Below are 25,911 nucleotides of genomic sequence, written 5' to 3' on the forward strand. Positions count from 1 at the left end.
GCTAGAGAAAGAAAAGGCTTTGTAAAAATCCCTTACGGTAACAGTATAATAAACAAAACAATTCAGATGATCGTAAATTCATTTAATTATTTCAACATACACACAAAACATATATATAATCAAAAATATCTCATCAATATTCACTGTACATGTAGCATAATTATTTAAAAAAAGCACACAAGGTACGTACATGCGCATGAAAAAACACACACACTAAAAACAACATCATCCCTACACACTTTGCATTTTCTTCAAAGTCAAGGATTGAAGATTGTCGCAACCCATTAGCTTCCCGGAACTGATGACGGAAGATGTTTCGCGATAATTATCGATTGCTGGTAATTATTTAATTATCATTAAAAATGTGTAGCTTTGATCTGCTTCTCAAAGGATGACAATTTGCAGTGTTTCTCAAACTGCAACTACCTTCACACCTTATCGAGCACCTTTTGTCTGCTTGATTGCGCTGTTTTCACAACTCGAATATTTTTAACACCGACCAGACGAGAAAGCGTCCTCGAATTAATTAGGTGTGAAATGCCTTTCAGGGACCGGCACACGACCTCGAGTTATCGAAAATCGCATGTTTGAGTTATCGCGGGGTATTTTTATACAGACATTAAAGGAAAATGCTAGGGACTTTCTTTAATGCTCGAGTAATCGCCAGTTTTCGAGAAATCGCCAGCTCGAGTTATTGCAATTCTACTGTATATTGTTCCGAAAAAGCTTTGATAACTGCCGAAAGAGTACCTTTAATACCGCACATTGACAACGATGTCAAAATTGGATTCAGTATAAAATGATATATGGCCCATGTATAAAAACACAACTTGTTGCTCAAAACCCAGATGTTTCATTTAAATAGTTCCTTTAGTTACCGCAAATCAATTTCGTTAACTGCTTCATCATGACGTGCCTTGTTACAGTTGACAATGCAGAAATGAGGAAAAAAACGAAATTATCTCGATGACACCTTATTGGCAAAACATGTTCGTTTGATTTGGAGTCATGCTTTCATTTTCGCAAACTGAATCACTGTGGCCGTTCCGGGAATTCTTTCACAATGTGGGTTTCAAGGTGAAATTGATTGATTTATATTTTCAAATTACTTTGACAATTTTAGTAACCAACGCTTTCCCAACAGGATATGTGTTACCATACATATATCAATGTCATTATTCATTTCCAAAATTAATAAAAAGTCAACACGCGTACACTTGCCAAGATAAATCACTCTTACTTTATATACAGGTATTCAATTTACGAACTTAATGACAGCTTTATATAGCAGTCTATGTTTTAGTAGTTTTTGTTCGCTTAAATGAAACAATTCCACAACTTGAAACATCGAGACATCACATCATGAAAAATTACAAAACGATGAAATACAATCTTTCTGTAAAACAATCTTTATTAAATCTATATGTTTGCTAGCGCCGAATATGGATGCACAATCTGAAGTCAACATGTTCATACAGTCGGAAATAAATATTGTGTAGACACAATACATGCGGTTAAGGTCACCACAAATGAAATAAATATTGTGTAGACACAATACATGCGGTTAAGGTCACCACAAATGAAATAAATATTGTGTAGACACAATACATGCGGTTAAGGTCACCACAAATCAATTGGGCATTATCTCCGTTATTAAAGCCTTAAATGGAAATGCAGCGTGAGATGGTCTCCACCCATGGTGATAGTATTAAAACATAACTCATTACCTGATACAACATTCATATTGGCTGAAAATTTCCAGCTCCTTTAGGCGTTATTTGATAAAATGAGTTTTCTACAACTGCTACATTTTTACCAGGTCCCGCTTGCTCAAAATTTTTATTATCGAGTTAAACTAACTTAATATACGACAGGCAAAAATCATTAAAGTGGCAACATGGTTATCAAATATGTTGGCATTAAAAAAATGCATATTTGTTTACATGATACAAATAAATGCAAGGCAACATGGTTACTCTACATAAATAACTTTATCCAAAATGTAACTGTTCTTTGCTTAACCCATTTATGCCTAGCGTCTAGAAAAAAGGCATTGGCAAACAGCGTAGACCCAGATGAGACGCCGCATGATGCGGCGTCTCATCAGTGTATGCGCTGTTTGCTTAAATGAATTTCTGTAAGAAATAGTCTAAATATAGAAATAAATATACTAGATATCCCTAATTTTGGAAATAAATTGATCCAATTTAGAAGGATGGGAGAGTCCACTAGGCATAAATGGGTAAATTTGCCGTTCAAGTTTTGAGCGGATCGCACCAGGTGCGTTGTGACCGCAATCCGTGAGTATGCGTTCAATGTATGCTTGGCTGGGTCACCACATATAAATCGTTCCATCATACCATCAAATGCGTCAGTTTAAAATCTTAAATATGTACAATATAGCATTATCTGAACGACAAGAGAAATCAATTACCACTTATATAATTTACCACACGATGGTTTAAGTGTAGCAAAGTTCAAAGTTGTTAGCTAATATGTAAACAGGCTCGTAAACAAATTTAACCGCAAATGCATTATATTGCAAAACTCTCACCAACATTTGTATTGACATTTTTTTAATATTACGTAACTCAACACTTTCGTCATTATTGTTATTTGTTTTAGAACAAAATATAGTGATTGTTTTCTATTAAATCAAAATAGACATGGACAAAAGAGCGCTCGAAATTCACACCTGACAACCTCAACAACATTTGTATTGACATTTTGGAATATGACGTAACACAACAATTTCTTTCTTATTGTTGTTTTTTTTTTTTAAACAACGAATCACGACTTGTTTTATTAAATCACCATAGATATTGACAAATGAACGCATTTCGCGCTGTGCACAACTGAGTGCGAAGTCCCCATGACCCGTCCACATAGGATCTCGACATTGCAACGCAAGCGGTCTGGTTGGAGATGGTTGTTCCGCTTTGCCACATGTCGTTAGAGATGGGACGGCCATGCGTTAACCAATAATACTTCTGCTGGGCGCTCCTAAACTCTGCTCCAACCCAAAACTGCGTTTCTACAAAACAAAACAAAAAAGAAACAATGAACCGCGTTCTGGGAAATCAAGGCTTATTGCACGTGCGTCCACTTAAACTAATCAGGGCGACACTTTCGCGTGTATGAAATTGTGCGTTTAAATGAAGTCTCTTTAAAATGAAAATCAAATCTAGGCGGAAAGTGTCATCCCTTTTAAGCCTGTTTGGACTCCACATGCTAATATATACATTAATCCCAAAGTTTCATGAGCACGGCTCTAATTATTCCGAAGATATCAATTTTTCTATAAAAAACGTTTCAATATGTTGATCGAAATGAATATTTGTATAGATTATTTCATTCATGCGTATAGATGATGTTAATAAAAACATACTTAAATACAATACAAAACATCACACTTAGATAACTCATTTTCGGTTATTGAAGTTTAAATGTCATATGTATCATTGGCTCACCATTATATGCAGAATGCATGTGCAATTGGAAGAACTCTACATTTTGCGGTGTCATATTTTATGGATTATTTCATACATGTGTACTGGTGTTGTTTATTGAAAACACAATGTAATATTGAAATAGAAATTAAATCATCTTCAGTTCTTAACATTAAAATTCCATAGTTATTATTGACTCACCATGATGTGCAGAATGCATGTAAAGTTGGAAGAACTCCACATATTGCGGTGTTTCCGGTTCAAGCAACGTTGAGTGTTCATTCTGACAATATGCACGTGCCTCTGTCCATGTTAAGTTTTCATACACGGCATGAAAACAAAGCTGAAGGCTAGACCTTTGGAAATACCGGTATGAGGTATTCGGACATTTCTCTGAAATGTATTTAGAATCGAGATTCGTTCAGTAAAACCATTGTTGCTCCTGATTTAATTCCGATACGTCCAAAACCATAGTTCTGATGTTATGTGTAAGATTATTATTCCGATTGCCACCATTTCACATAAATAGTTTGTACATTAATTGCTTCAAACCACAACCATTAATTAATTATGTAAGATAACAATGAACAATATTTATAAGTTTATGAGCAAAACATGTTACCAACACCTTTCAATATATATGAGACTCGCTCTCGGAAAATAGGTCTTAATGCATGTGCGTAAAGTGTCGTCCCAGATAGCCCGAGCAGTCGGCACCAGCCAAATATGGACGACACCTTCCGCTTATATGGTATTTAGCGATGAAAGGAAGTCTCTTCTTAGCTGAATTTTGTTATAAGATGGCGACCAAAATCCTATATGCATTAAGACCCGTTTCTCCAGAGCGAGGCTCATTTGTAATATAATCTGCTGAAGAGTGACGATTGACTATGTTAAAGTCGAAATAAATAGATATGAGTCGCGTTCTGAGAAAACTGGGCTTAATGCATGTGTGTAAAGTGTCATCTCAGATTAACCCGTGCAGTCCGCACAGGCTACTCAGGGACGACACTTTCCGCCTAAACTTGATTTTCGGTAAGTAGCGACTTCCTTGAAACTAAAAATACCATAAAAGCGGAAAATGTCGTCCCTGATTAGCATGTGCGGACTGCACAGGCTAATCTGGGACGACACTTTACGCAAAAGCATTATGCCCAGTTTTCTCAGAAAACGGCTCATTTCTTGTCCTGTGGTGCATGGTAGCTTTTTACTGCCACATCATTCATGTGTATTGCCGGTTTAAAGAGGGTCGTCAACGAGCTACACGAGAGAACGACACATAAACTCGCAAGAACGACATGTCGATATGACAATTATAAACAAATGATGTTTGTAAAACATGCATGCCCCCAATATGGGCTCTCAGTTGTAGTGGAAGCCATTGTGTAAATACGTTTTTAGTCGCTGTGACCTTGACCTTTGACCTAGTGACCTGTAAATCAATCTGCCAGTCATGATCAATGTACCTATGAAGTTTCATGATCCTAGGCCTAATTATTCTTGAGTTATCATCAGGAAACCATTTTACTGTTTCGATTTACTGTGAGCTTGACCTTTGACCTAGTGACCTGAAAATTAATAGGGGTCATCTGCCAGTCATGATCAATTTACATATGAAGTTTCATGATCCTAGGCGTAAGCATTCTTGAGTTATCATCCGGAAATCATTTTACTATTTTGAGTCGCTGTGACCTTGACCTTTGACCTAGTGACCTGAAAATCAATAGGGGCCATCTGCCAGTCATGATCAATGTTCCTATGAAGTTTCATGATCCTAGGCGTAAGCATTCTTGAGTTATCATCCGGAAATCATTTTACTGTTTCGAGTCACTGTGACCTTGACCTTTGACCTAGTGATCTAAAAATCAATAGGGCTCATCCGCCAGTCATGGTCAATGTACCTATGAAGTTTCATGATCCTAGGCCTAAGCATTCTTGAGTGTTCATCCGGAAACCATTTAACTATTTAGAGTCACTGTGACCTTGACCTTTGACCTAGTGACCTGAAAATCAATAGGGGTCATTTGCCAGTCATGATCAATGTACCTATGAAGTTTCATGATCCTAGGCATACGCCTTCTTGAGTTATCATCCGGAAACCACCTGGTGGACCGACCGACCGACGGACGGACCGACGGACCGACGTATCGACCGACAGGTGCAAAACAAAGAGGGTCTTCTTCAAAGAGGGTCATAAAAATATTATTCTTTTAGTCCTCCTTCTTGGTACATCTGCCATTCTGGCGTGATGTCGAGGAGGAGGGGGGGGGGGGGCACCTCTTCGAAAACGCTTACACAAGCGAAACACAAATTAACGCACCAGAACAAAAACAGTAGCGCCAATAAAATAATTAGGCCGCATTTTGCTTCTTTTGTCGTTCTGTCGTGCCGGCCGCTGTCAAACCCGCCAACACATCAGACCGCTATGACGGAAGTTATGTTCTGTTGTGATATATTAATTCAAACTATCAAAGACATATTAAAAACGGACAACAAAACCTTCACATATGAAGAAGTATCCCGTGTTGCAGTTGTCGTCATTTAATCCAATATTCCGGATCTCACTGGCGTATCGAAAGTTCAAACAATTTTCGAGACCTGTAACAACAGTGAGAATATCAACAGTTACAGTCGTTTAAAAATATACATATATTCGTGTTTATAATATATATATTAATTTGAAACTGTTTCAACATTAAAAGATTCATATTTTGCCTTCATGCCACGATAGATTTTCTTAATATTCATGTGTCGTTAAGCCGAAATTGGCGTATTTAATTATAAGAATTAAGACATAAAGTGGCTTATTTGGGAGAACAAATTCGTCATTAGATGCAATTTTATCAGTCGATTAAAAATACAAATAACCTCAATTTAACACGCTCAGCCTCTGTAGATGCATCCCCCTGATTTGAATGAAAACGTGTGTGTATTTCTTAGTTTATGAGGTCCTTCTGTCCCTGAGGTTGCATGTTTTGATTACCGAGACTAAAAATGGGACTTTTATACAAATCAGCACTTTTAAGCTTATCATTGTTTTATTAAAGCATATAATATAAGTGTGCTCGTGTCCTTTGACCGGAGTACCCGGTGGTAACTGGTCCGGTAAGGTGCCCATAAATCCAACTCACAGAGCGAGATTGAACGCCGTCGCCTGTGTGAGAAGCGTCTACACTAACCACTGTATTAAAGAACAGTCTGATAATTATGTTACTAAACGCTCGAATATTGTAATAACAACAATTGCTGACGAAAATGTTTTCCGCACGACCCGATGATTAACGATTGTTGCCGATGAATGACGGTTGAATTTGAAATCATTTATTTCTATCCACATGCATCTATCAAATCCGTTAGAATTGAACCAGATTAAAGTTGTCAAACAAAAATGTAATATATTTTTCTCTTGACAATTTGGCAAAATTTAAAGAGAGATAAACTTATCAATGTAAACATGATGCCTTTTTAACCAATTTAAAGGGACTTGTTCAAAGATTTCTGAGTAATTTTCCAACATTCAATCACAACTTAAAATAATACAAAAATAAAATAAAGTACAATAGGGATATCATAGCTGAGTAGTTAAACGGGCCGTCCAACAGATTTCACGTTTTGGTAAATTGTCAAAAATTTAAAAAATGTTGTTTTAGATTCGCAAATTTTAGGTTTAGTTATGATATTTTTTGAGGAAATAGTAATACTGACCATTTACCATGCTCTTAAATATCTATAATATGCATATTTTGATGATTTGAAAACCTGAAAATTATAAAGCATCGTGCGACGCGAAACGATTGAATAATTTTGAAAGTTCTCTTGTTGTCGTTTTATTTTGGGATACTACGAGGATTGCTTATATAAAAGATAAAAAAATACATCCGCTCTTAGCATGAGCATGGATGGTCGAATGGACTATAAGGGAGACTTTTTAATCCAGGACTCCAGGGGTCAGTGGTTCGAGCCCTGTTGAGGGTTACTTTTTTTCCTTTTATTAAATTGTATTCTTGTTGTTTTTTTACTGGAGATTTTTAGTTCAAATGTTTAAATGTATCAATTTAAAGCATTTAATGACAAGCTTGAATACATGCCAACATTCATTGAACGGCCCCTTTAAGACGAAATACCATAAGTAACATTGACAGTGGTTCGAGCCCCGGTGACCCTAAAGATGTTCTTTCATAAAGTCCATTCTACTTATTACACTCGATCTTCTTTGCTTATTTCAAGCCAATTTAGGCATTTAATGTCTCACTTTACAGAAAACCAAATATATGAACAAGCCAAATTGATTTGAAAAAGGAGACTACTGATCTTATGTACCTTTGTAGTTGTTTGGTTCTCCGTCGTCCCACTGCAAATCGCCACCGACCACGTGACCGTTAAACCAGTAGAATTGATCTCCTGACCTTTGTGCACCCAGCCAGTATCGATACAAGTCCCCATCCTTATCTGTTGTGAATCAAGATGAGCCTAGCAAGCCTTAAAAGTTGTTGGTTTCCAGTATCCCAGCTCATCATTAATGTAGGTTTCGACCCAAACTTTGTTTCGGTAGTAAATGTTGAGTTTTTATGAAATCTAATTGATATTAGCAGTATTTAAAATACATGTATAAATAAATAAGGCTGACGTCCCTTTTACGTGAAAAGGCATTTCTACCACATAAAAGCGTAATTAATTACAAATAATTCTAATAAATTCAGTATAACTCTAATAAACGTGTCATAACGCACAATAAATTCGTAATAACGCGATTGCTAAAATAAACGCGTTACAACGCAACATATACGCGTTCTTACAGAACGTACAGAAGAAATAAAACCTTACAAAGGCATATTGATGCGAAACAAAGGTTAAAACATGTATTGTTTTTGACTTATCACTTTCAAATAAAGGCTGATTAAAACTGACATATTGACTTTGATTGTGGCCCGGTTACCTACATTTCGGGAAAAAAATTGTCAAAAATGACACATACCATTCTGTCATATGTTCAGCTAAGATGTAATGAAGTATTCACTCTGTTCGGCATTTTCTCGCCAGCCAATCAAAACTAATCCGATATCGCATTCTTTCCCATTGATTTTATAATTTAAAAAAATGTGAATATCTTTATAGATTAAGAAAAGAGTTACAATGACGTTTTTTTTAGTTTTTATTTCGCCTTTATTTCGCATTATAATGCTTTTGTCTCGAATTAGTATGCGTGTATTTTAAGTGGTGTACTAATAGACTTTCTTTTTTGTTTCGATCTTTTGTTTTATTTAATATTTTGCACAATTAACCTTTCCATATCAAGAGAGATATGTTGCAAAGCGATTGCGAAGATTTATATCAGTGAACACCCTTATTAAACAGAAAAATAAATTATGCATAGTACAAACAAATTAAAGCAGAATAGAAAATTAGATCGATCTACCTCCCCCATTTATAAGATGAAATTGGAAACAACTATCTTATTTTTAAAATATTGTTTCCAAAACAAGAGAATGCGTTCGATTTGGCTGTCAGTGATTTATTTTCTAAATTAAGTAAGTCGTTGTTGTATCGAATATTCAGGCCATGTTCCTGACCTGCAACATGTGTGTCAATGGAAATAGGTGTGATATTGAATAGTGTGATATAGATACATAAGTCCAAACATATATGTTCTTGGTTTCCACTAACATCGCAACAAAAGGGTTGTGTAGATAGGAAAACACTGATGTGTGCGCTTTTTGTTCGAAACGTGAAATATCTTCAACTTAAGTGAGGATTTTCGAAGACATAAATCTTGAAAAAATCTTATATAAGTGTCTTTATTTTGTAAATGTAAATAAATGAAATAATAATTGAAACAATGTCATCGATGATAGCAAACATCAACCTGGAATACCAAAACAAAACGTTTCGAGCCCCCTCACGCAAAACTCGGGTGGTCTGTTAAACACAACTACATGTAGTTTGTTTAGGTCTTACAACTTACGTTCATAGTTCAAACCCTGGAAGTATTTTTCCTCTTCTCTTGACTGTATCTGCAGCAGATCTGCCCCTCCATGCAGGCACATGGCACGGGCATCACCCTGCGACCGGCGTTCCTGAAATAGTAATTTGGAGCCCATTGAACACCGTTTCTAAAATTGTTGATTATGGGAGCCCATATAACATCCTTTCTAAAACAGTTGTTATTCGGAGCCCACAGAACACCGTTCCTAAAGTAGATGTTATTCGGAGCCCATTGAACGCCATTCCTTATATAGTTATTCATCGGAGCCCAAAGAACATCGTTCCTAAAGTAGATGTTATTTGGAGCCCATTGTACACCATTCCTTATATAGTTATTCATCGGAGCCCAAAGAACACCGTTCCTAAAATAGTTGTTATTCGGAGCCCATTGAACACCATTCCTTATATAGTTATACATCGGAGCCCAAAGAACACCGTTCCTAAAATAGTTGTTATTCGGAGCCCATTGAACACCATTCCTTATATAGTTATTCATCGGAGCCAAAAGAACAACGTTCCTAAAATAGTTGTTATTCGGAGCCCATTGAACACCATTCCTTATATAGTTATTCATCGGAGCCCAAAGAACACCGTTCCTAAAATAGTTGTTATTCGGAGCCCATTGAACATCATTCCTTATATAGTTATTCATCGGAGCCCAAAGAACACCGTTCCTAAAATAGTTGTTATTCGGAGCCCATTGAACATCATTCCTTATATAGTTATTCATCGGAGCCCAAAGAACACCGTTCCTAAAATAGTTGTTATTCGGATCCCATTGAACACCATTCCTTATATAGTTATTCATCGGAGCCAAAAGAACACCGTTCCTAAAATAGTTGTTATTCGGAGCCCATTGAACACCATTCCTTATATTGTTATTCATCGGAGCCCAAAGAACACTGTTCCTAAAATAGTTTTTATTCGGAGCCCATTGAACACCATTCCTTATATAGTTATTCATCGGAGCCCAAAGAACACCGTTCCTAAAATAGTTGTTATTCGAAACCCATTGAACACCATTCCTTATATAGTTATTCATCGGAGCCCAAAGAACACCGTTCCTAAAATAGTTGTTATTCGGAGCCCATTGAACACCATTCCTTATATAGTTATTCATCGGAGCCAAAAAAACACCGTTCCTAAAATAGTTGTTATTCGGAGCCCATTGAACACAATTCCTTATATAGTTATTCATCGGAGCCCAAAGAACACCGTTCCTAAAATAGTTGTTATTCGGAGCCAATTGAACACCATTTCTTATATAGTTATTCATCGGAGCCCAAAGAACACCGTTCCTAAAATAGTTGTTATTCGGAGCCCATTGAACACCATTCCTTATATAGTTATTCATCGGAGCCCAAAAAACACCGTTCCTAAACTAGTTGTTATTTGGAGCCCATTGAACACCATTCCTTATATAGTTATTCATCGGAGCCAAAAGAACAACGTTCCTAAAATAGTTGTTATTCGGAGCCCATTGAACACCATTCCATATATAGTTATTCATCGGAGCCCAAAGAACACCGTTCCTAAAATATTTGTTATTCGGAGCCCATTGAACACCATTCCTTATATAGTTATTCATCGGAGCCCAAAGAACACCGTTCCTAAAAAAGTTGTTATTCGGAGCCCATTAAACACCATTCCTTATATAGTTATTCATCGGAGCCCAAAGAACACCGTTCCTTAAATAGTTGTTATTCGGAGCACATTGAACACCATTCCTTATATAGTTATTCATCGGAGCCCAAAGAACACCGTTTCTAAAATAGTTGTTATTCGGAGCCCATTGAACACCATTCCTTATATAGTTATTCATCGGAGCCCAAAGAACACCGTTCCTAAAATAGATGTTATTCGGAGCCCATTGAACACCATTCCTTATATAGTTATTCATCGGAGCCCAAAGAACACCGTTCCTAAAATAGTTGTTATTCCAAACTCAGTTCCGTGAAAGTAAAATCGAAAAAACCTAACGAATTGTGATTGTTACCTAACATGCAATGATATCTTATCCTTTGTTAATTTGTGAAAATTCATGCGACTCAAGTGCATGTTATAGTTAACAGTTGTTTCTACATAGTGATTCGTCTAGTTCCAATACGGCCTATTGCTTAATAATTTGGATTTTTTTAGGTATGACATTTACAAACAAAACATAACGGTTTATTGAAATACATACTGTAGTTATAATGACATGACCAGAACATTAAATTTTCTAACATGTTGAAATAATCTGAAATCAATCATGTGTGTGTGTTTGCTGTTCACTCGTTTGATTTCATAACACTCGTGTGTAACGTATTCTTCCATCCCATTTTCTTGTTTTATTGTTAATTGCGTGAGTGTTTGTTGGGTTTATTGTTTGTGTTCTGTTACACAATGTTTGGCGATTTTTTTTTTCAATGTATGTCTTTTACACGTGTTAGTTACTTGTTACATTAATTAGTAGCTCGTTCCCATGATGATATATTATTGAAACAATTGTACGTAAAAAAGTATCTTTTGTAAATTCATGTATTTTGATGTAAATAATTAGATCTACATTGAACATCTTTTGTACAGTTTGTTCTTGTTAATTTTTCTATTTGAATTTAATTTGTTGAATTTCTTCCATCATTTTATGCACAATTTTAATATAAATAATGTATACTGTCAACCTGTTAAGTAATTTATATATATGTTATGATACATTTTTCATCTAACCTGTATATAAATGGATAATCTACATTTTATCTCTTACAGCTCTATGGGTCTTAATAATAGTAAAAACGTAGAGATGTGTGTGATTTTTAAAGCAAAACAATCAAACGTGTATCGTCCCCAAGACTGTCATTTTACTCCTGATATAAAAAAAACTCTCGTTCACATAACTTGATAAGTCGTGAGAACGAGAAAACTAACTCATGGTAACGACATAATTAACAAACCAATATTGTTAAACAAATTTTTGAAAATGGCATAAAAAGTGAGGCTTACAAAATATTGGACGATATTAATTGGACAGAATCGCGCTTTACTATTCTTTTCTCTGTGTTGTCTGGTTGAATGCCAATGGCAATAACAAGAATAAGTTATCCTGTTTTCAGGAGTTATTAGGTCATTCCCACAAATTACTAGTTTCAATGCATCAGCTTTGTTGTTCCCGGAAAATTCTAAATAGTTTAGCGATTTCGTTCCCAACTCGTAATAACTCGTCCCCGCAACTTACTAACACGTTGCAAAACGTTATTTATTTGTGCTCACGACTTACTAGACCGTTGGACAAATGACTAAATCATAGTAACGACACAAATAAAAACAATCACATAAATATCACATATAACAAATGTGCCACCGTCGAAGGTGCACCTGATGTTTCACTGTGTTATTATTTATGTATTTGCTAGATATTGTAATAAAAGATACTTGTCAAACACGTTTCTTTTTATGAAAAAGTGTATTATAAGACAGATTTAGAAAATAAACATATACAGTACCTGATTGTATATTTTGTAACATAGTCCCATGGACGGAATTGGTGTGTATCCATCGTTTCTACACAGTCTATTAACCGGTTTAACAAAGACGTCCGCCATTGCTAGAAACAAAGAGAAACTGCTATTTTTCTGAAATGTTTGACTGCATTTAAATAAAATGTTTAACTTTTTTATCAGAGCACATGTAATTATGTGAACAATTTAAGATCATCAGATTTGATCATCTTCTAACGCTTTTTGGGTGAGGGAGGCAGTTTTTAGCTTCATCTGAAAATATCTTAAGTATGTCATGTTTGGTAAATAATTATGATACATGTGTATATAAGAGCAGCTTTGATGTATCATTTTATGTCAAAATGATACGTTTGCTAAAAATGCATCAAACACTACAGAAATTACATTTAAACAAATATAGTGCAATTAATATACATGTATTATCACTATTTTACAAAATGTATATGTATTTGGATTTTTTATAAGAAAAAGTAGCTAAATTTTGCTTTGGGAAAGGGTAAGATATTCTAACTAGTGTGAAGAAAAGGGCATGTCATCTTGATAAAAGGTTTGTTACCCTGCAGATTTATTGAACAGATGAACGGCATGGCAGTCTCACACACGTCGTCATTAAGAAGTGTGTGTCCATTCCGTTGGAAAATGCTCGCACAATTTTCTTCATTTTGATGGTTGGGCTCCCCGGACAGGAACAGCAGATGATCAACCTAGAATTAAAAAGAAATGTTTGCAAAACATGTATACCCCCCCCCCTCTCACCGCCGACTTATCGATTCATAGCTACGTGTTCAATACGTTAAATCGTTTAAAGATTTGTGTTAATAATAGATGTTTCTGTGACATTAACTTTAAATCTTCTGACCTTAAAACTTTAAGTTTTGTAAGTTATCATAATACAGATATCTATGATGGTAGGTCAATGCGTTCTTATGATTCATGCAGTAATGACTTTCATTTGACATTAAAATCGATAGGCGGCTTATTTTTTCCAAGCCATACCTATTCCAATATGGTAGGTCTAAGAGTTTTCTAGATATCGTAAGGAAATAAAATGGCCAAACCGACAAATTAACCATTTATGCCCAGCGTCTAGAAAAAAAGCATGTGCAAACAGCGTAGACCCAGATGAGACGCCGCATATTGCGGCATCTCATCAGGGTCTGCACTGTTTGCTTAAATGTATTTCTGTAAGACTAGGTATACTAGACACCCCTATTTTTGGCAATAAATTGATGTAATTTAGAAGGATGGGAGTGTCCACAAGGCATAAATGGGTTAACCGACAGACGCATACGTCAAAATCAATTTAACGTCGATTTTTCAAAGGGTCGAGATTAGAAAGCGTTACAAATAAAGTACTCTCAAAAAACTTGACAAACTCGTCGAAAAAAACAAACGTTCTTAATTTAATTGAGCCGCGGTCTGCGAAAAACCGGGCTTTCCGCGTTAATGGCATTATTCGTTTCGAGTACCGGTAAGTCTCTTCTAATCCAAATTAGTCCATGCGGAAATGTACAGAGCGCGACACAAACATCTGATTCACCAGCCATTCACCTGTGTACCATCCAACCACGTCCAGTTGCCCTCATGGTTCATATCAGTGGCGCCCACAAGGTACTGCAGCGCGTACTGTCCCGGTTCTTGCCCAGTGAAATAGATAAATATTATGTCGATATAAGCGAATACATAAATATTTTGCATGTTAGTTTTTTCGAAAATCGCATTACCGTAATTTAAAACTCAATCCTAACGTTCGCTTCTTTAGATGTCGCCTGTCAGCGCTTCCTATAGAAGCGTCAGTTTTGTAAGAGTTTTTAACCGTTTTTTAATAATTTTACAACACTTTCACTTGTACGGTGATCATGAATGTGGGCCAATGCGTTCTCAAGATATCATGCGAAAACAAATGCTCTACGGACTGACAATACGACTGACCGACCTCCTGAAAGATAAGGGATGATTGAAAAAATCATTTTACATACTCAGATGCCCATTGCTCCATCGTTCCAGCTGAGGAGGCGTTACATGAATGAACATTGCCAAGTCTCCTCCATCCTGCATACAAACTTGGCGAGCTTGTGACCACGTCTTCTCATCCTCGTCCACTCTTATACACATGTCTATGTCCTCATAAAACATGTATCCCAATAAAGAACATAGTCGAACTGAAAAAATACGGTACGGTTAACGCATCATCGCAATAAACTCACATAAAACAACTTTTTATCAAATATTACAACAAACTATGATACTTTGAAACGATTATATGGGAATTACTGTTAGTGGCTCGAAAAAAATCTCACAATAAACATTACGTAAACATGTTGATTTATTGATCCGCGCGATGACCTAGAATAGAAAGCATCATTTAAAGCGTGAATTCAGTAAATATGTTCATACTTTTTGTCTAACGCGTGTATCGAGAAAGTGTTCGCAAAGCATGCTATTGGTGAAAACATTTCTTTTTTATTAAGAGAAATTGATGTATAGCCTTAACATGTATTAATGATAGATAACCAACATGAGGTCGAACTCGCATGTCATTAAATAATTACCGAGAACGTCTCAAATGAAATCGTGACTTTAAAATCACATAAGGCCTGATTGATCCATGCTTAAACGATAGCACATAAAATTGTATATAATAACACGAATTGATCATGAAAACAAATTCCAACACAATGACAATGCTTATCGACAACAAACTGCAATTAGAATCAAAGCGCTGAAGGCACTGAAGATGTTCGCTATTGCATAATTCAACACGCAATTCATTTTTGAAAATCAATCGCAAGTTTGAAATAAACACACGCCATTCAACTTTATAAAGTGTGTGTCATAGCGCACGGGTCGAGTTTTGTGTGCACTTTTTATCATCCTTATTATTTCATAGAAATAACTAAGACAAAATAAAAACATAATGCTTTTTGGAAGTTCTGAAAGCATAGAAAGTATGATGAAAATGGTAATGATAACTTAATATAAAGAAAATTTGCAGTCACCATATTAAAGGAATATTTTTTTCTTATATCAAATGACTATCTCACCAAGAATATAAATTCATAATGAAAGTTCCGTGTACAAAACTTTTGATTTTTGACACCATATACAATTCAAAATATACAACAATCTTCGTATCTTGTATATGGAGGAATAAAAGTATATAAACATTGCTGTTTATGCTTTACTTATTACCCAAGCAGTTCACACGGTGTCAACAACGATAACATAAACATAGGTATAGAGCACTCATGCGCTTTTAGGCGTAGCTGTTTCAGTTTTCATCTTAGTGACTTTTACATAACGCCAACAGACACGCATGAATATTTTCGAATATTTAATAAGCTGATTCGAGATACAACCTCTGAATTTTTGCTACATCACTGCGTATGTGCTCAATTCAAAGGATGTAGCACTGTTCAGTGTAAGGAATTCCAGACTACTCTCTGTATGCTCAAACGACACAAATTGTGGCCCTGTTACAATTACGCGTTACAATCCATCTCGCAGAATTTCACTTTCGCCTCCAAGATGAGAAAACAATCATTAGCGAAATAGTATAGTGTCACGATAAGAGAAAATCGTTTAATTATCATACCACAATGTTTGCCGTACTTGGTCAGCACGTCTGGAAATCATTCCTTAATGTGTGGATAGGCTGCCATTATTAACAAGTTTGCTATTTTCAATTCAATTTTGTATCAAAAAGCATTGTTCTTAAATGTGGCATTTTCAATTCGCAATGAGATTTGTAATGACCCTCGTCATGTGAAAATGGGTCTTATTCCATATGCGCCCATCATATAAATAGCCCACTCAGCTATCACTCCTTCTGGTAAGGAGAAACATAACATATTGAGTGATTTTAAAGCGAACAGCATCGCCTATGGCCTGACTGCGCAAAAGCACATGTTGGGTTTAACAAACGCTTGCCGAAACGCATAAGACCCATTTTCGCATGACGGCGCTATTGACGTGTGATTTAAATGTGTCGAAAGAAAACTGCGTTTAAATCAAATATAAACATACGATATATTTCGATAGTGAAGAAAGATACTCATAACAAGGCATATGAGGACACATATGAAGTGCTCTCCCGTAGTATATTTTTTATTTTACTCACACTTATGTGTGGTTTGACAATGCTAACACACATTTCATGCGGTGAATATGCAGCTTACAAGTGAAAAACACAACACAATAGTTACACTTTTGTTTAATTGTATTTAATTATTTAGAAAAGTAAATTGCTAATTTTATTTCAAAGTCAGCGTATACGCCGACTACATTTTTAAAAGACATTTATTGTTATAAATATATTTAATATAATATATTAGGTTGTTTTCGGTTTTAGCGATTAAAAAGCATTTTCGAGGTTGCCTATAGTATGCCTGTAGTAATTCATGAACTCATATCCAACTGTCTATGTATTGAGAACTGTGAATATAAACAAGCTTAACCTTCTACTAACCTTCTGCTATTGCATTCGTATTATTATTATAAAGTGTTTGTTATATTCGGGTTTAGCAATTATGAAACTTTTTTTTGTCTATCGTATCGCTGAAGTTATTGTTGAACTTATGTTCAACGTTTTATAAATTGAGAATATAAACAAAGACCTATAGATAATATGGGTCTTTGATATAAATAAGCGTCAACTTTTTCCCGAATCTCTCATTTTACGACCTGTACTACGTCATTGAGTTGTATGCGAGAGCGTAACCTATTGCGTTGTTATAACCCGTAAACTTTCCTTTGTTTATCGACAGACGCATCTATTAATAGCCTCATATATCATGAATGCCAAAACAACCGGGGAAAAGAACCACGTGACCAAATAGGACGCAAAACGCAAATACCATGCGACTACGACTTTTATTATGTAAGAAAGCTCCGCAATTCCTTTGAAGTCGGAGCCTTGTGATTGCTATTACTTAAATAATTGACCTCTAACTGAAGTAAGCAAAGGAAACGCAGCACCTAATTGACCCATTCCTTCTATGTGCGAAGGCAGATTGAATTTACTAATGTATGGTTTGCCTATTATAACACACATTATAATGCGGTAAATATGCGACTAACAAGTAAAAAACACTATAATTAAACTTTTGTTTTGAATTAAGTTATTTAGAAAACAAAATTCCAAACCTTATTTCAAAACAGCAAGACTACATTTTTGAGAGAATATTATTGTTATATTTAAATGTTTTTTTTTAACAGTTTCAGCGATAATGAAACATTTTTTTATGTTGTCTATCGTATCCCTGAAATAATTGTTGAACTCGTGGTCAACGTATTATTAATTGAGACCTGTGAATATAAACAAGCGTAACCTTATACTACTGCGTTATTCTCACACGGACTCCCCTTTGTTTATCGCCAGCCTCAGATTTATGAATGAGCTGAGCGAAAATACTACGTCACGCACACGCAGCAGAAAGTGGACTATTTTAATCATTCATAAACAATCTCCTCCGCGACACGTACAATACGATCATTGTTCATTGATTCTTTTCTATAAAACACCGTTCGAAAATATTGAATGTAACACGATATTTATATAATGTTGCCATTTGTGAATACACATAATTGGAGAACTCAAACCTCTTGCATAAATTATACAACTCTTTCTTGCGCCGATACGCAAGCGGGTATTGGGTTAATCATACCTAGTCGTATCGACCTGAATTTCACACTAAGCACTTTAGACGGGCGCTAAAGCGCCCATCTAAAAAACGACGACGTCATGTGAAATTTGTTCATAAACCTATATTAATATAATTTTGAACGTCTCTTTTTATTTGTAATGTGATCCACGATTTTACTGGAAACGCACTTTCAAAAACAAATATACTCAAATTATGTACCACCTTTCTCTTGCACAGTCAATGTTGGTCTCACATAAACACTATGTGTTGTTGTTGTGGTTGGTGCTCTAAATGTTGTTGTACTCTTTAAAGCTGCTGTCGGTGCTACTGTTGCTGCGGTCGTAGGAGTTACCGTGTGTAAGGGCGTCGATGTGGGTGTCTCTTCATATTCACTGAAAGTAACAGCAAGTATATACGATTTGCAATTTGACTTGATAATCCGCAATGAATATAGGTGATTTCCCAAAAGTTCGCATGTGTTTGTCGACGGATTAAACAAAAAGTATTGGTTGAAATTGTATAAAACTTTGAGCTGGAATCAGTAATCAAAATGTTCGGTGATAAATCACGAACATGAGTTACTGATAAATGATCAATAATGACGAAATACACGTTTGTTGCGGTCCAAATGTATGTATTTGCTGATATTTTTGTGCAAACTGTTAATGTGTATTAACTCATCTTGACATGAGTTACAACAAGATCAAAGTAAATAATATTTGTTGTTTAAACATACAAGACGAATATAATTTCGATCAGTTTAGTGATTTATTGTTAAAGACGTTCTCTAAAAGACATCATATTTACTAATCTCGATACTAAATATAGCCCATCCCTCTATAAAACTCTACTTTTGTTGATGTTCTGATTACACTTTATCTTGAAACCTTGCGAAACAAGTGTAAACAATTATTTAGGATTTCTCAATGTGTGTATGTATTGAAGAAGATGAGTGTCATTTAATCATTTTACATTATCAACATCGATAGACGAACAACGGTTGTCATTGTATGAGCCGCGTAATGCGAAAATAGGCCGTATGCCATATTTGGGAATATTTGGGAGAAAAGTAAATTAACTCTTTCAGTGCGGGAACCGAATTTTGAAGGCCTTTGCAAACAGTTTGGATCCAGATGAGACGCCACAAAACGTGGCGTCTCATCTGGATCCAAACTGTTTGCTATTCTGATAGTATACTTTGAAAAAAAATCAAAGAAAATGCTCATTTTAGAAATTCAGCAGACGACATTTTAGCAGACAACAAATTTCCCAGCATGCAAAGGGTTAACAAGACGAGCTGTAATGACGCGGTGGATATGGTATCCTCCTAGCGATACGAACGTCATGGATTCGATTCTCGCTCGCGTAGCATACTAAGGATCTTCTCCTCCGTTACAAAGTACTGGTTCTACCCAGGAAACGAACTCTAAATTCGTATAATAAGCATTAGTTTTGTATGCACTCGAGCTAAGATAAATTGGTCTAAACAAAGTGTTTAAATTTATTTACCACAAGAAATACAAAAATATACTCCCAGTACACAATCAGTTACTTTAAATGCATAAACCTTTTTATTAACCAAAATACAAAAATATAAATCCCATTTACTTGTTGCAGAAGTCATCGGAACAGCACTGCATGCCAGAGTTCGAGTGATTTGTAGCTTCGACGGTACATTGCTGTGGAATATAAAACGTTTAAAACCAATTGAGCCTTGTTCTGGAAAAACTGAGCACAAAGCATGTTCGTAAAGTGTCATCTCAGAATCGCCTGTGAGGTCCACACAGGCTAATCAGTGACGACACGTTCCGCTTGAATGATATTTTTCGTACGAATATTTCGCTTCTTAGCGAAAACCAGTTTAGGCGGAAAATGTCATTCTTGATAATCCTGTGCGGTCTACACAGGCGTATCTGGGATGACACTTTACGCACATGAGCCATGCCTGGTTTTCCCAGAACGAGGCCGATTTAACCCATTTATGCCCAGTGGACTCTCCCATCCTTCTAAATTGGATCAATTTATTGCCAAAATAAGGGATGTCTAGTAAACTTATTTCTATATTTAGAATATTTCTTACAGACATTCCTATGAGCAAACAGCGTAGACCCGGATGAGACGCCGAATCATGCGGCGTCTCATCTGGGTCTACGCTGTTTGCAAAGTTCTTTTTTTCAGGACGCTAGGCATAAATGGGTTAACTAAAGGGAATTTTATTTAAAACTAATAAATGAAACAATACACAGATGTCGTTCCTTACTTGCTGATATGTGCAGCCACTTGAATATCTCTGCAAACTGTTCAACTGGTTGACAAACTTGCTCACAAAACAAACCTTAAACAAATAAAAGATGTGTTTGCTTGACACATTGTTACATCATTGGGATACAAAAATATTGTTGTGTTTCCATAAACATCAAGAAACAAGTAGTGTAGCTTTTTTAAGTTAGTTGTTCGGCGTAAGATTTGTTTCACATTTTAATATGAATATGCAACGACGTGCAGAATCTATATTTAACGGTCTTTTCTTAAATGTTATATTTTTTTAAATTTTAAGTTAATTTAGCGAATATGAACGAATGTAGCAAAGTCGTCGAAAAAAAATCAGTAGTTAATGATCGAATATATCAAAACAGATCGACGGCTGAACTTAGGATTCTAAAAAGAACATTAAAGGGGCCTTTTCACGTTTTGGTAAATTAACAAAATTCAAAAAGTTATTTCAGATTCGCAAATTTTCGTTGTAGTTATGATATTTGCGAGGAAACAGAAATACTGAACATTTACCATGCTCTAAAATAGCCATTATATGCATCTTTTGACGATCTAAAACCCTGACAATTATAAAGCGTTGCAACGATTGAACAATTTGGAAAGTTCTGTTGTTGTCGTTATATTTTGTGAAACTACGAGGATTGCTTATATTGTATAAAATTCATTCCTCATTGTATGAGCACGGATAGCCGAGTGGTCTAAGCGACATACTTTAACTTCAGGACTCCAGGGGTCAATGGTTCGAGCCCAGTTGACGGTTACTTTTTTTTAATAGTATTCTTGTTTTTTTTTACTTGAGCTGTTTAGATCCAATGTTAACATTTATAAATATTAAGCAGTTAATGTCAAACTTTAAAACAAGCCAAAATTTGTGAAAAGGCCCCTTTAGGAGTCGGCGCCAAAAATAGGGTCGATCGTGTTAGTGGTAAAACAAAGTACGACCTACAATATATTACATTAAACAATCTATAATGTATAAGCCGTGCTCTGTGAAAAGGGGGTTTAATGCAGGTGCGAAAAGTGTTGTCCCAGATTAGCATGTGCAGACCGCCCCAGATTAGCATGTGCAGACCGCACAGGCTAATCAGGGACAATACTTTTCGATTCGTTTCAAGAATGTCTCTTGTTAACAAAAAAATCTTGTTTAGACGGAATGGGTCGTTCCTGATAAGCCTGTGCAGTCCGCACATGCTAATCTGAGAGGAAACTTAACGCGCACGTATTAAACCCCCTTTTCTCAGAACGCAGCCCATATTTATAATCAATATCAATATTTCCCACCTGATCTTTGCCGCATGATGTGATCAGTTCGCACGAGTCAAAAGTGGCCTGAATTACACATGCGAAACAGATTGGTCCTCTTTGAGCATTCAGATCTGTGGAAAAAAGCAAGCCTTTGAAATGTAGTTTTATGAAAGAACTTTGGAACAGACTGGCTATATTAAATTGTTTTATATTATTATATTTTTCAAATATAAAGTACGTACATTTTGTGCCGCATCCCTGCATATTGCAAAAATTCCCCGAGCAACATTCACTACAAATGATGACGTCACCAGCAACGTTGTCAGCGTTGGAGAAAGCTGATCGTTTGTGTGAGCATTTCTAAAAAAAACAGCTTTTGATTTTTAAAGGTATAGAAAGGAACATCGACATTATTGTTATTTATGATTTTATTTATTGACAATCATAAAAGTATAGATGATATTAGATGGTTTTTGTGGATAGTCGATTTTACTTTACGAGTGATCAATTTTTCACGATTGAAAATATTTACTGTCTTTGGTAACGCGTACATAAAATCGATTAATTAAATAATCTAAACATTTTCTTTTTCTTAATCCGTTTCAAACATTTGTTCACATTTCAATAGGTAAAACTGCAGATTTTGCTTAAATAATGGCGTCAAAACCTCAAAATAGTGACTTCGTTTCGCAGAATCGTTATCGATAATGTTCATGTTTATTTTCCAATTTTCACTTTTTTCAGTCACTTATATTTCCCTATACACGAAAATGATGTTATGGGCATTGTTCAGTGTTGAATTGAGCTGAGAAGAATTAACAGGTCAAAAGAGATAGTCAAAATGTGGTAACAGACCAATTATCTGCAACTCATCTTTCTAACAGTTGTTTATACAAATATAAACATTATATTCGATATTTTACATGACTGCCCCAGTCCTCTTTTTATTAGGATCGGAGTAAGTGTTCGTGTGTCGTATGACGTATTATTTTTCTCTTTCCGGGATGTTGTTTTAGTATGTTGATGCTGCATTAACAAATATAAATGTATATAAAGTGAAAATACCAAAATTGAACAAGAGTTGCGATAGATACCTATAAACATAGCATATACTGTTAGATGCGTCTAATGTCACTTTAATAATTGCATACCTCTGCTGAGGAACAACCGACATCATAAAACAAGTGTCCCGAGTCAGATACAATTTGTTGCACGGCACACATCTGGAAGAAATTGGAACAACTCAAACTGTAATGGATATGCATTTGTACTTATACTTAACAAAATAAATTTCACTATCATTTTATATAGAAGCTCATTTCTGCCATATCGTTATGGCGTGTAAGTGCGCTTGAAGGGCGCCAGCACGACATCACGCCAGAGAGACAAATACAAGCGCCGATACGACGAGTATGACGTGTGTCGTTCTTTCATGCGAGTAGTCGTGGTTGAAGGGCGCCAACACATACTAGAAGGTCAATAATGACCTTTGTCTTTCTTTCTTTTTCTTGCGTTTCGGTGGTTTGAAGAACGCACAAACGACACCACACGAGAAAGACAATTTTAGATTGTGACATGGGTCGTCACTTCGTTTTGCTATGTTGTCATTTTAGCGGCAATCGAAGCAGACGCGCCATAGCCATAAAGACGATTTTAGTTTAAAATATTACAACTGAACTTGCCTCGTGTTGTCCACACTTAGATACATGGTTACAATCGCTTGGGATGGGTATTCGGTCGCAGGACATACAATATGGTCCATCTGTTGACCCTGTAACACAATAGATACACCATCACTGCAGCAACATAAATTATGTAAGAGCAATTAATCCAAAACAAAAAAAGTGTCACATAATAAAATATACCTAAACAAGCACATATAGTTTGTATTAAAATAAATACATAGCAGAATCGCAACATTTTCCAACGATTATTTTCACAAACGGCTATGCTTACATTGATAAGACAGTATTTAGAATAAACAGAACGCACTGAAAACCACTTGAACACGCGCAGAGTTCAATGTTTAGGAGATGAGGCATACACTAAGCTGTTTGTTTCCCCTCACCCGACCGAGACAAGTTGTTTGTGCCGAACCTTGACTGATGGGGTGGGGGGGTATCAGTTGTTCCATTCGATAGTATTTGCACAGTCAATATGTATTAATAAGGAAAGATATTCTGCGAAAAGGTTTGAAGCTTTTCTTCATTGAACATTCTTAATAAAACATAGTTTAATGCCGACCAACCGTTGTTTTTTAAGATGTTAGTGGAAACAAACCACTTGCTTGTTGGGCCTTACAACTACAAGTAAGTAAGAGATCTTAACAAAGATAAGGAGTTTAAACAAGTTTACAGTGGCCTCGTGGTATTTGTCACAGAGCGTAACATAGTTTAAATTTGATAGGAGCAGTACGCGTATATTTAATAAGCATTTATCTTCCCTCAAAGAGTTTCTTATAGAGCTAACACAAATAACATATATACTATAGTTACCTTTTTGCGCGTTCTTATAAAATTAAGCACTAAAATTGCCGCTCTAGTCAATTTAATGATTTTTCGTAGTTCAATGTTTCCCACAAAACTAAAACCAATAGAGCCTTTTCGCAATTCAGATATCGACTTCTGTAGAACTTGCCGTTTCTAAAAGAAATCGATAACAAGGCTGATGATGTGTCGGCTGGGATTTCCTATATAGCGGCATGATATTGTTCAGTTGATGAATGTTCAATAAGGAACCAAATGTCTTAATTTGTCGTTAGACGTTTAACAGTTGAAGTACCTTTAACATTGTATGTGGATATGTTTCGAACTCTTATACTTAAATACAAAACATATTAAACGACCGCATCATTTGAGTCGCGTTCTGAGAAAACTGCGCATAATGCATGTGCGAAATGTGTTCTCCCAGATTAGCCTGTGCAGTCCGCATAGGCTAATCAGGGACGACACTTTCCGCCTCAATGGACTTTTGCTAAGAATAGACTTCATTTAAGCGAAAAATGTCATAAAACCGGAAAGTGTCGTCCCTGATTAGCCGGTGCGGACTGCACAGGCTAATCTGGGACGACACTTTACGCACATGAATTCAGCCCAATTTTCTCAGAACGCGACTCATTTATACTTTTGATATTGTTATTGTGATTGACGTATTGATTGTTCAATTAACACAAATAATTGTATATCATAAGTGTATGATTTTCAAAGTAATTAGATTAGGTCTTATTTGATTTAAGTTTACATAATTTATGAACCAAAGCCATAAGACGGGAACTTGGGTCCATATTGGTCGGGTAAGAGTTATGGCAATAAGAGTTACCTTTATGAAACTTTTATGTGATAACGTACGTGCTACCAAAATACAATCTCGCGTTAAATGGCAAATATTGAAAAACGTGGTGGGGAATACATGTATGTTATATCATATTCATGTCGATCAGTCACTGAGTATGGTCAATGAAAGTGAAATTTCATATAAAAATGCTCTATAACTTCAGTCTCTAAATACAGTGTAAAATGGACCAGAATGCAGGAGTTTATGATTCATTTTCAAAATTGTCTAGGGGAAGGTACTCCAAAGCCCCCGATTGCAGGAGGGGGACATCCCTTCCCGCACATACTCCCTTCGCCACTTAGTTGCTCAATAACAATCGTCGATGGCTAAAATTCGCACCGCCCCCCCCCCCCCTCCCTTTTCAAAACCCTGGCTACGGGCCTGAATGCCCACATAGTATGTGTGCTGCAAAGGTTAACCGTTGTATAATAATCAGGCAATTCGTATTGTCCAGTATTGCGAGATAGTGGTTGGATTGCTGATATG

At 35.9% G+C, this 25,911-nt stretch overlaps 1 protein-coding gene across 1 annotated transcript; it reads right to left on the reverse strand.

Annotated features, from left to right (window-relative positions):
• Window positions 1-1,388: 1,388 nt before the first annotated feature.
• Window positions 1,389-24,041, reverse strand: LOC127867570 (macrophage mannose receptor 1-like). The gene is made up of 17 exons (XM_052408843.1): window positions 23,958-24,041; window positions 23,775-23,863; window positions 23,244-23,315; window positions 22,335-22,452; window positions 22,129-22,223; window positions 20,834-20,908; window positions 20,182-20,252; window positions 18,796-18,965; window positions 14,908-15,090; window positions 14,480-14,565; window positions 13,485-13,632; window positions 12,914-13,014; window positions 9,412-9,523; window positions 7,770-7,898; window positions 5,949-6,047; window positions 3,651-3,842; window positions 1,389-3,034 (listed from the first exon to the last, which is right to left on the reverse strand). Exons 1-17 carry the CDS (start codon window positions 24,010-24,012, stop codon window positions 2,811-2,813), a joined length of 2,019 nt encoding a protein of 672 aa, XP_052264803.1. The 5' UTR covers window positions 24,013-24,041; the 3' UTR covers window positions 1,389-2,810.
• Window positions 24,042-25,911: the final 1,870 nt, after the last annotated feature.

This window comes from Dreissena polymorpha, chromosome 2, assembly GCF_020536995.1.
Source record: "Dreissena polymorpha isolate Duluth1 chromosome 2, UMN_Dpol_1.0, whole genome shotgun sequence".
Taxonomy (NCBI): Eukaryota; Metazoa; Mollusca; class Bivalvia; order Myida; family Dreissenidae; genus Dreissena; species Dreissena polymorpha.